Below are 12,782 nucleotides of genomic sequence, written 5' to 3'. Positions count from 1 at the left end.
ATTTATAAATGCTAACTAAACATATCTAAACATATTTTACATACAACTTTTCTTTGTTTTGACTCCCTTTTCTCCTTTTCTTTATGCATACAGTATGAACAAAATTGAAGTGTGTTAAAAATCCCAATCTTTAGGATAGGTTAAATTGAAACACTATTTTAGGAGTGAGAGAAAGAATAAGTGGAATCATTAAAAAAAGTTTACCTGTAGTTTAGCTTTGTTAAAAATTTTTAATTTTAATCATTGTTTCATATTCTTTTTTTAAAAAAAAATTTTTAGTTGTAATGGACACAATACCTTTATTTTATTTATTTATTTATATGTGGTGCTGAGGATTGAACCCTGGGCCTCGCACATGCTAGGTGAGCGCTCTTGTGCTGAGCCACAACCCCAGTCCTATTTCATATTCTATTTTATCTAATCAGAAAAGATTTTATTTTGTACTATGTAAAAATGGCAATCTTTTTTGACACTTATTCTCAAACTTACTGTAAGCAATTTGTAATATTATAAAGAAGAGAATGAATGTTAACATTTTATACACCTCATTTTATATGTAATTACATTTTCCATTCTTTCTTCTTCCTAGGTTTATCCAGGGTTGATGATAACAGCTGGCCTTATCCATTGGATTTTAAATACATTGAACATAACAGTTCACATAAGAGATGTATGTGTATTCCTTGCACCAACTTTTAGCGGCCTTACATCTATATCTACTTTCCTGCTTACCAGAGAACTTTGGAACCAAGGAGCAGGACTTTTAGCTGCTTGTTTTATTGCTATTGTACCAGGTTACATATCTCGGTCTGTAGCTGGATCCTTTGATAATGAAGGCATTGCTATTTTTGCACTTCAGTTCACATACTACTTGTGGGTAAGTAACACTTAATGATTTGCTACCATTAATGCCCATGACCTTTCTGCTGAAACGCCTGAGATTGTACACTTTTGTGTTTTACTACTTGTAGTTCCATACAAAATCTTTATTATTATTCTTAGTAAATTTAATAATAGGTAACAACTTAAAATATGTCAGGCACTATTTTTTCTACATTATTAGATAAATGTGTGTGTTTGTGTATATGTATACATTTTTGAATATTTCACAATAATCCTGATATTAATTTAGAGGTGATATTAACAGTTATTCTTTCTTTATAAGTCATACCTCCAAAACAGGGGCTATCACAAAACAACATGTGATGTTTGTGTTTGTTTGGAGGGAGAGAGGTCAGAAATAGAAAAAAAGAAAGAAAATAGTTTGGCTTGAAATTTTTAAATTCTGTTTTAGAAACTCAAATGTTTATTTTGCTATTGACAAATTATTTAAATTTGGTTAATTTTTTCTGCATATAATATGATGCTGCTGCTTATTGGGTTCAACTCAGAGCTTGAATTTATGTATTATTTTAGCTTTAACTTATTTGTTCTACTTTTTCAGTGATAGACATTGCCCAAAAGCTTTGTGTGTCAGTTCTTTTTTAATTAAGGATGTTTTAACAAAATGAGGGGATGGCAGCATGTTTTGTTTTTTCCCTCTTTAAAAATTATTTAATGTCACTTAAAATCAGTTGGCTAGTAGATATTTGTGCTCTGGCCTGAAATTCCAGAAGAGAATGTTGCAGTATGATTAATAGAGACGGTGTCTTATGTTTTAAAAGAGAAAAAAGAAAAGCACCCATGGAGATAAAAATGATAGCAAGCAGTAGGATGTTGCCAGTGCTGCTATATTCATCAAAAAATGTTTTTAAAAACTCTTCTCATTTATTATGAGCAGCTAAGAAAAAAATTTTAAATTTGAAATCTGTTTAATACCATTTAATAAGCATAATTTTTAATTATAAAAATAATACATATAAGCTGGACACGATAGCACATGCGTCTTGGGAAGCACATGAGTCAGGAGAACTGCAAGTTCAAAGCAAGCCTCAGCAACTGCGAGGCACTAAGCAGCAAGTCAGTGAGACACCATGCCTGTAAGTAAACTACAAAATAGGGCTAAGGATGTGGCTTAGTGGTCAAGTGTTCCTGAGTTCAATCCCTGGTAGCAAAAATAATAATACATTTTCTACCTGGTATTATCAAGATGTAAGTTGCAGTAGAATAGGCATGATAAATCTTTTATGTAAATTTTAAAGAATACAAACTATCCTATCTTTGTTTATACCTGTTTATAATGAAAGTACAAAATATGGTATATGTTCTTCATATACCCTATTTTGATTATAGTGTTTTTTTTCCTGAATCTGCTTGGGTGATCGAGGAAGCAGAATTAAAAGAGCTTCAACTTATTGTAGTTAAAACTTTTTTTTTTTTTTAAACAAATAATCTGAAGCAAACACAGTATTTTAATTTGAAAGTCTGGATAGCTAGACTGATATATTCTCTAATGAATTAGGGAAAAAAAAAAGTCCTGTTTGTGCAAAATTTTAAACAACAGAAAAAAAAAAAATCCCCCAAGGTAACTATCATTTACATTTGGGCACATTTTTTAAAAAGTTATGCTCTTTAGAAATACAAAAATGGCATGTATGCTTATATTTTTTTTAATGTATGTGTCTGAACCATTAAAATTATGTCCTGAACTATTTTCCATATTTTTAAAAATTTTCAAAATTGAGAAGAAATTCATATAATATGCTGAGCACTGTGACTGAGGTAGAAGGATACAAATCCAAAATCAGCCTCAGCAATTTAACAAGGCTCTGAGCAACTTAGTAATATCCTGTCTCAAAATAAAATCTTTTTCCTCGAAATAAAAACATAGTTCTTGAAACTAGCCAGAGCAAGTAGGTAAAAGAAATTGAAAGGATGTGAATAAGAAGAGCTCAAACTATCTTTGCTGATAACATGATTCTATACTTAGAAATTTTCTGGTAGAGATTTTTGCATTTTCTAGAACTCATAAATGGATTCAGCAAAGTAGCAAGATACAAAATTTACATTGAGAAATCAACTGTGTTCCTGTACTCCAGTGACTAATCAGCTAAAAGAGAAATTAGAAAAACCATTCCATTCACAATAGACTAAAAAAAAAAAATTGGGAATCAATAAAAGAGATGAAGGATCTCTACATGGGAAATTAGAAAACACTAAAGAAAAAAATTGAGGAAGAACTTTAGAAGATGGAAAGCTCTCCCATGTTCTTGGATAGGTAGAATTAATATTGTCAGAATGGCCATACTAACCAAAGTGCTATACAGATTTAATGCAATTCCTATCAAAATTCCAATTATGTTCTTCATAGAAATAGAAAAAGCAATCATGAAATTCATTTGGAAAAATAAAAAGTCCAGAATACCCAAAGTAGTTTTATAGCAAGAAATGCAAAGCAGAAGGCATCACAATACCATATCTTAAGTTATACTACAAGAGTTGTAGTAACAAAACCAGCATGTTATTGACACCAAAACAGGCAAGAAGACCAATGGAATAAAGTAGAAGACACACAAGCAAACCCACATAAATACAGTTACCTCATACTAGACAAAGGTATCAAAAAACACATGTTAGAGAAAAGATACCCTCTTTAACATGAAAGAAACTTAACTCCCATCTCTCACTCTGCACAAAACTCAAAGTTGATCAAAGACATAGGAATTAGACCAGAAATCCTGCACATACTAGAAGAAAAGGTAGGCCCAACACTTCAACATATTGGCTCAAGAACTGACTTTTTAAACAAGATTCCTAAAATGCAAGAAGTAAAATTTAAAAAACTAAATGGGAGGGCATCAAACTAAAAAGCTGCTTCACAGCAAAGAAAACAATCAAGTGTGAAGAGAGAGCCAACAGAATGGGAGAAAATCTTTGCCACTTAACTCCTCAGATAGTATTAATACCCAGAAAAAACAAAGAACTCAAAATTAAAAAACAAAGGAAAGGAATAAAACAGATACTTCTCAAAAGAAGAAATATAAATGGTTAAAAATATGTGAAAAAATGTTCAATATCTAGCAATTAGAGAAATGCAAATTAAAACTACACCTATATTACACAACTCCAGTCAGAATGGCAGTTATCAAGAATACAAGTAACAATAAACATTGACAAGGATGGGGAAAAAGTTACACTCATACATTGCTGTTGGGACTTCAGATTGGTGCAACCACTCTGGAAAGCAGTAGGGAGATTCCTTAGGAAAACCTGGAATGGAATCATCATTTGACCTAGTTATCCCACTCATTGGCATATATACCCAAAGGACTTAAAATCATCATACTATAGTAATGCAACCACATCATTGTTTATAGCAGCACAATTCACAATAGCTAAGCTATGGAACCAACCTAGGTGCCCTTCAACAGATAAATGGATAAAGAAAATGTGTATATACACAATGGAGTATTACAGAGCCATTACAAAGAATGACTTTATGATATTTGCCAGTAAATGGATGGATTTGGAGACTATCTGCTAAGTGAAAAAAGGCAATCCCCCAAAACCATAGTTTGAATATTTTTGCTGATATGTGAAAGCTAATCCACGATAAGAGAGATTAGGGGAGAATAGAAGTTCAGTAGCTTAGAGAAAGGGGAATGAAGGGAAGGGAGGAGGGATAGGAAACAGACAGTGGAATGAATTTGACATCATTTTCTTGTAAACGTAGATTAAGAGTCTGAGGTTCACTGGATTGGGAAATCCGGTCCAAACATCATGTGATGAAAAATGCTAATCTTTCTTCACTGAATTACCCACCTTGATAGCTTCGTGAGACTATAAATTGGCTATACCTCTGGATCTATTTAGAAACTTTTCTGTTCTGTTGATATGTATGTATCTATCCTTACTACAGTATACCATGTTGTATTGATTGGTTTATAGGAGCTTCTGGAATCGGATTGCATAAATAATGCAACTTTGTTCTTTTTCAGAATGATTTTGGTCCTAATTGCTTCATGTAAATTTTAGAATCACATTATTAACTTCTAATAAAAGCTTTCTGGGATATGATTTTGGAGGGCATTGATTCTGTAGATCAGTTTGGGAAGAATTGTTTTGTTGGTATTCTAATCCATCCATGAATGGGGTATTGTATTCTATTAGCTCTTATTTGATTTATTTTAGTTTTTGTTTTAATTTTTCTAGCTCATTAGATTAGTAATTGAGATCTCGTCTAATAACACCTAGAGCTGTGAATTTCCCTCTGTACCTCACAGGTTTTTTAAATAGCAAAATAATTTGTGTATCATAAAGTTTACTCTTTACACGTACAGTTCAGTGGCTTTTAGTGTATTTACCTTGCATATGTTTGCATCACTGTTACCAATATTATAGAACATTTTTATCACAGCAAAAGGAACACCAGTCTACTATTGTTCACTTCTCATTGCTGCATCCCCTCACCCACTAAGAACAAATAATCTACGTTTTGCCTGTATGAATTTGCCTATCCTGGAATTCTATGTACATGGAATCATAATATGTAGCATTTTATATCTGGCTTCTTTCACCTAACGGGATTTTCAAGTTTGATTTATTTTGTATCATACATCAATTCTTCATTTCTATTTATGGGTTACAATATTTCATTGTGTGAATTATTTCAATGTGTGTATTTTTCATTTGAGAAAAATTCGGATTATTTTTTCCTATTGGTTATGACAAACAATGCTGCTATGAACTTTTATGAACACATTTTGGACAAATGCAGATATTTGTGTACAAGTTTCTGTGTGGAAATTTTATAAATTTTGCTATGCAGTGTTTTCATTGCAGTTTCTTTTTCATTAATATTTCTTTTTCAATCTTTTTTCTATCTCTTTCTGGGGGTTTGGGGATAGAAAAGGGGTTGGGGATTATATGTCCAAAATATGAGTATAAGCTCTGTCACTGAATTACAACCCTATTCCTAAATTGAAATGTTTTCTAATTTCCCCAGTAACTGATAGTGTCACTAAGGGGACTTGAGTTTTCTACCCTTCTCTAAATCTCTCATGACAACCCATTGTGGTTCCACAGGAAGGAGCTTATGAATGGAAACACCTGTATCTGAATCCACAGTTGGGACATCCTAACATTTGCTTATTTATTTGCCTTATTACTTTAGTTTTATAAGTTTAAGGAAACTTAAATATTTTGTACATTAGCCATGATTTTTTCCTCATTGTTGGAGTGACAGTAACATTCTGTGTTGCAGCTTCATGTGTTCTAAGCACAAGAAGAATTCACCAGATCTTTAGTATTGTGAGCCAAGACACAAGATGGCCTGTGTTTATAGATCTAGAACAGTACTTTCCACTAGAACTTTCTGTGATATGAAAATGTTCTCTGTTTACTCCATTTAAGAAGTTATTTAATGGTCATATGCATGTGGCATTTTTTTGGTGTGGATCTTAGGTGTTTGAGAATTACCTAGGTAAAATAATTTAATTTTGTCTTTAAAATGTCCTAAATATTTATTTCTTTTAAAGCAATTAAGAAATGTTAACTTGTTCTGAAACCAAAGGATCTCAGAACTTGTGATAATTATTATGTCAAGTTATTGCTCAACAATACCCTAAACCCAATTTAAAAATGCTTTCAAAAAAGTTCTGTGTAAGCCAATCATCTGGATTCACTTAAATTTTCCTCTAGATTTGTCCATTACGTAAAAGACAAATTATTTGTAAATGGCAGTGGAATGTAGTTTTTATGCTACACCTAAGCTATAGCTAGTTTTGCCTTTTTTTCCAATTTAAATTCTTCTCAAACTTTAAAATTTAATTATAGGTTGTACATTTAATGTTATGTATTTTGAGAAAAATAAAACTCATCGCCAAGCCCAAGTTTATCCAGATTTTTTTCTGTTTTCTGTAAATTTTATAATTTATATATATAATATAATTTATTATATTTATATATGTAATCCATTTTGAGGTGGGTTTTGTGAAAGGTAAAAATCTGTCTAGATTTATTTCTTTTATGTATGGGTGTCCAGTTATTTCAGCACCATTTAAAAAAAAAATCATCCTTTATAGAATTGCCATTGGTTTTGGTTAAAGACCGATTGATTTTTTTTTTTTTTGTGGGTCTATTTCTAGGCTACATACTGTTCCATTGATCTGTTTGTTTTTCCTGCAATATAATGTTGGTTTGATTACTATAGTTTTATAAGTCACAAAGTCAAGTATTATCAGTACTGTGATATTGTTTCTTTTTTTCTTTCTTTTTTGTGGTGCTGGGTATCAAACCCAGGGCCTTGTGCATGTGAGATGTGATGTTCTTGTTATTCAATATTGTGTTGGCTTTTCTGGGTCCTTTGCCTTTCCATGTAAACTTCTAAAGTTTTGGTATTTGTATTTTTAACCAAAACATATTTTACAATATTAAGTCTTTCTATTATAAACATGGAATATCCATCTATTTAGATCTTTAATTTCTTTAATCAGAGTTTGCTGGTTTTCTTTATATTTTTTATATATGTTCTGATAGTCATTCCTAAGTATTCATTTTTTATGTGTGCTTATATGCACTGTGCTCAAAATGGTATTTGTTTTTAATTTTCTATTCTGGTTGTTCATTGCTGGTATATGAGTATAAAATTGATATTTGTGTACTAACCTTGTATCCTAAGTGTAATCACTTAGTAGTTAACAATAGTTTTTTGATTCTTTGGGATTATCTGTGAAGAAGTGTCAACTTGATTCCAGTCTGTATCCCTTTTATTTCCTTATCTAAATGCATTTACTAAGACTTCAGTACTATATTGGAAGTGATGAGAGAAGACAACCTTGTTTTGTCACAATCTCAGAGGGAAAACATAATTATGAATTTATATCTAGACTTTTATTGATCTAGATGAATGCACTTAACCTCATTGTACACTGTCTTAATTATTATAGTTTGATAGTACATTTTAAAATTGGGATGTACTATAGATTTTTATGTATTTATAATGTATCCTGTGACTTTGATAAACTTAGGTGTTAAATTTGTTTTATCTTCTAGATTTTAATACATAATAAGATCATGTTATCTGCAGAAAGGTGGGAGGAGTTTATTGCTGCTTTTCCAGCATGCATACCTTTACAGTAATTTTTTTCTTTGCCTAATTGTAGTGAGTAGGACCTCTTAATACCATGTTGATAGAAATAAAATGGATATTCTTTCCTTCTGATTTTAAGCAGAAAACATTCAGGCTTTTATCATGAAATATTATATAGCTGTGGGTTTTTGAAAGATGTCCATTGTCATAACTTAACAAAGTGTTCTTCATTTTAGGTATGAGAGTTTTTATAATGAATGGGTGTTAGATCTTATCAAATGTCTTTTGAGGTGATCACATAGTTTTGTCCTATTTTATATTAATTTATGGTTTATCAGCCTCAACATTATTAGTATTTTGAGCCAGGTAATATTTTATTATTTCTTATGCTTGTATATAGTAGGATATTTAGGAAAAGTAGGATGTTTATTGCCTCTATACAATAAATGCCAGCCAGCTGCACACCCATCCTCTCCTCTAGTTGTAATAGCCAGAATGTCTCCAGAGATTGCCTGATGTTCCCTAGGATTGAAAATTTACCCCCAGTAGGCAGTCACTGCCTTGATTATTTTCAGATGTCAAAACAGTTTTGTACTTCTGAACTAAACTCCATTTATTCAAGATGTATGATCTGGATTTATATTGCCTATATTTTGTTAAGTACATACAATGTTTATATATTGATGAGGGATATTGGCCTGCAGTTTTCTTTTCTTGTAATGTCTTTGGCTTTAGTATCAGAATTCTAACAGACTCCTAAAATAAGTTAGGGTAATGTTTTCTCCTATTTTCTGAGTTTTTATAGGATTGGCATTTGTTCTTTAACATTGAATTCACCATTGGACCTATGAAGACTTAACTAATTCTATTTTGAAATGACACAATTCTGGTCTGATTTTTGTCTTCATGAATAATTTGACAATGTGAATCTGCTTTGAAGCTTTTGTTTCATCTGAGTGGTCTTATTTATTAGCAGAAATTATTCATAAGTCTTATTTTAATTTTTGCACAGTCTGTAGTGATGTCTCTTTTCTTTCTAGTATTGGTAATTTCTATCTTCCCTTGGTTAGTCTGGCTGGCTTCATGTAACTTTTGGTTTCATTGATTTTTGTTTTCTGTTGTATTGATTTCTTGGTGTTTATGATTTACTTCTACTTTGCATTTGGTTTGGTTTTTTTAAATCTATTTCTGCTTTCCTAATATAACCATTAAAAATATATATACTATAATTACTGCTTTTGTTGTCCTCTGTATCTAATATGTTGTGTTTTCATTGTCACCTAATTCAAGATATTTCAAATTTATTTTCTTCCTTTGACTTGTGTGTTCTTTGACTTGTGTGTTATGTTAATTTCCAAAAATTTGGAGAGTCCCAGAATATTTTTTCTTGTTGATTGCTATTTCTATTGTTAAAGAACATATTTTCTAATCCTTTTAAATACATTGAGGCTTGTCTTATGGTTTAGCAAATTATGGCAAATACAGGCAGGCCACCCACTTTTATAAATAAAAGTCTTACTAGAACATAGCCCTGGTCATCACAGTATACATTGTCTATGCTTTTTTTCCTATTGCAATGACAGATTTGAGTTGTCAGAGATATGACCCCTAAACTTATATGTTTACTGCTTTGTGTGTTCAAGAAAATTGCTGAACCCTCGATTAGCATGAAATCTATCTTTTTTAAAGTTCTGTCAACTACTGAGAGGTAGTTATTGAAATATTCAACCACAAAAATATTGTCAGTTTTTGTTTCTGTTTTATGAATTTAAGTATCTATATTAGGTCCTTATACACTTAAAATTTTTACATTTTCCTGGTATATTGACCCATCTATTGTAATGAATCCTTTCTTACAGAGAAATAGTTTTGTCTCTAGAAATATTCCTTGTCTTAAATCTGTTTTGACTGCTACCAACTTGCTATTTTGATTTATTTTACAGCTTCTCTCTTCTCATTCTTTAAATTCAAACTATTTGTCTCTGAATTTAAAGGTTTCGTAGACTATGTATAGTTAGATCATGCTCTTTTAAAATTCATCTAGACCATCACTGCCTTTTGATCGGAGCATGTTTTAGTTCATTCACATTTAATGTAGTTTTTGTTAAATGATTTGCTTTGCATGAGCCATTTATGGTTTTCTTTTGTGTTAAAATGTATTTTTAACTGTCATTTTAATTACTCTTTTTTTAAGCTTTGTTATTTATACTGGTTGATGTAGAGAACTTAGAACAGTCTGCTTCAGATTAATACAAACATAATTGTGATAAAATAATAGCAGCTCTGCTGTAACACAACTTTATTTTTTCCTTCTTCTGTGGTATTATATGAATACTATTTCTCTAACAGTACAGATTATAATAAAATATTTATATAATTTTTACCAGTAAATTAAGAAGAGAAAAAATGTGCAGTCTTACATGTTCTTCATGTTTACCATTTCCAGTGCCCTCATTTTTTCTTTTGGGTCTGGGTTTACTTTAGTATCAGCCTAAAGGACTTCCCTTTGTATTTCTTATAGGTGCTAATAATAGAATCTATCAATTTTGTCTTCATTTTTTTCACTTTTTAAAAACTATTATGAGACACAAATTTTTTGTTTTGACTGCTTTTAAGTGTATACATTTTAGTGGCAGTATGTACACTCATATTGGGCACTGATCACAATCATCCATCTACAGAATACTCTTTATCTTGAAAAACTGAAACTCGGTAGCCATTTAACAATTATTCCCTCCCACTGCCAGCTCCCAGCAATCACCATTCTACTTTCTGCCTCTCTGACTTTGGCTATTCTAACTAAGTACTTCCTAAAGTGGAATTATACAATATTTTGTCTTTAGCTGGCTTATTTCCCTTAATATAATGTCTTCAATGTTCATCCATATTGTAACATGTCAGAATTTCTTTTCTAAAGTTATGATAATATTCCATTATTCGTATATACCACATCTTTAATGTTGATTCACTTGTAGATGGATACTTGGATTGCTTCCATGTTTTAGCTGCATTGACCATGGGTTTACAAATATCTCTTTGAGACCATGCTTTCAGTTCTTTTGAGTGTATACCTTGACATGGAATTGTTGGATTATATGTTAATTGTTTTAAAATCATTGAGAAACGCCATACTGTTTTCCACAATAGCTATACCATTTTACATTCCCACCAAAAAGTGTGCAAGGGTTTTAATTTCTCCGCATCCTTGTCAACACTTTTAACTTTGGTTTTATTTCCACAATGATGTTGAGCACCTTTTTTCATGTACTCATTGACCATTTCTGACGTCCAGACATTCCTCTGGGCAGGCACAATAACTTTTCAATTTCTAGTGTATATTTGGCTGCTTTGAATGTTATAATCTTCAATGTCAGACTTCCAAAAATGGAACAAAATAGAAAATGAAGGAGAAAAAAGCACCAGCCACTTAAATTCCCTGGAAGTCACCTTAGCCCTGGGGAGATTTGCAACAGTGGGAAAAGATACAACATTGGCTGGTATGCCTCTTTGTCTGCACCTCCATGATTTGAAGCCGAAACTAGTGATCCCCAGTGTTCAGAAGACAGGATTGTTTTTGAATTCTGCAAACTTCAGGCTGCTTCAGGAATAGGTGGTAGCTGCTACTCTGCTAAGAACCGAGAGCGGCCAAAGTTAACCTTTATTTACTGTTCAAGTCTTCCCTTCCTAGAAGGTATAATCCCTCTATCAACTCCAAAATTCTGAAATAGATTCTGCCAGTGCAATTGGTTATCTAAGTAGGGAGCAGATTTCTGGAATTTCTTATTCTACCATTTTCCCAGAATTCTTGCCTGCCTTCCATTTTGAACGATAGTTTTATAGGAATATATTTAGGGTTGATACTTTTTTTTTCTTTTGACATTCTGAGCGTGTCATTCTGCCTCTATCTTTTTTTTTTCTGATACGAATTCAGCTAATAATCATGTTGTTACTTCCCCATGCATTTTTTTCTCCTTTTAAGATTTTTCTCCTTACCTGTCAGCTCTTCAATTACAGTGTGTCTAGATGTGTTTTCTCATGGGTTTATTGTACTTGTTGGTTTGTTAGATTTCATGGATCTGTAGTTTAATGTTTACTATAAAATAGGAAAGTTATAATTGTTTCTTTAAAATTATTTTTTTCTGTCTCTCTATCACCTTGTTTCTATTGACTTGTTTTCATTTTTACTGATTGTTCTGCTATCTCAAAATTGCTATTAAGCCTAGTTAAGGAATTTTTCATTTCTTCATTGTAATTTTCAACTCTAAAATTTCTAGTTGGTTCTTATTTCTCACATATAAGGATTTATATATTTTAATTTCATCATCAAAATTCCCTACCATAATAGATATTTTCCTTAATTTTCTGAATATGGTCTCCTTTAGTTCTTTTAATATATTTATAATAGCTTATTGAAGTTTTTATCCTCTAAATCCACTGAGGGTTTTTTTTTTTGTCCTTTCTACCTCCCTTACTTTCACCCCTTGATATATGCATCATATTTTCCTATTTCTTTGCATGTCTTGTAATTTTTTTGTTGAAGCTGGACATTTTAGGTATGTAGTAACTCTGAATTCTTTTCATTTTTCTGAGACATTTGGTTTGTTTTAGTAATTTACCTGGACTCCAACTGCAGAATCTCTCTCCTAGTCATGTTTCATTGATTTGTCGGCTCAGTTATTTTTATTTCTTATTTTTGTATTTTAACTTGGCTTTCTAAAGATTACCTCATGATCAGAGATTGCATGTCAGACAAAAATTTGGGCAGGTTTTGTGTTCAGACATTTGGGTTTATAAGGCTTCTACTCTGTGTTGA

At 31.5% G+C, this 12,782-nt stretch overlaps 1 protein-coding gene across 1 annotated transcript in view; it reads left to right on the top strand.

Annotated features, from left to right (window-relative positions):
* Stt3b (STT3 oligosaccharyltransferase complex catalytic subunit B) overlaps nt 1–12,782 on the top strand; it is a 94,848-nt gene that overhangs the window by 44,075 nt on the left and 37,991 nt on the right. Inside the window, exon 3 of the mRNA XM_005317313.5 lies at nt 590–877. Coding sequence (XP_005317370.1) covers nt 590–877 — 288 coding nt within the window. The remainder of the gene's footprint in view (nt 1–589; nt 878–12,782) is intronic.

This window comes from Ictidomys tridecemlineatus, chromosome 2 (genome assembly GCF_052094955.1).
Source record: "Ictidomys tridecemlineatus isolate mIctTri1 chromosome 2, mIctTri1.hap1, whole genome shotgun sequence".
Taxonomy (NCBI): domain Eukaryota; kingdom Metazoa; phylum Chordata; class Mammalia; order Rodentia; family Sciuridae; genus Ictidomys; species Ictidomys tridecemlineatus.
The sequence above is the reverse complement of the archived record's forward strand: the minus strand, read 5'-3'. Positions and strand labels throughout refer to the sequence as shown.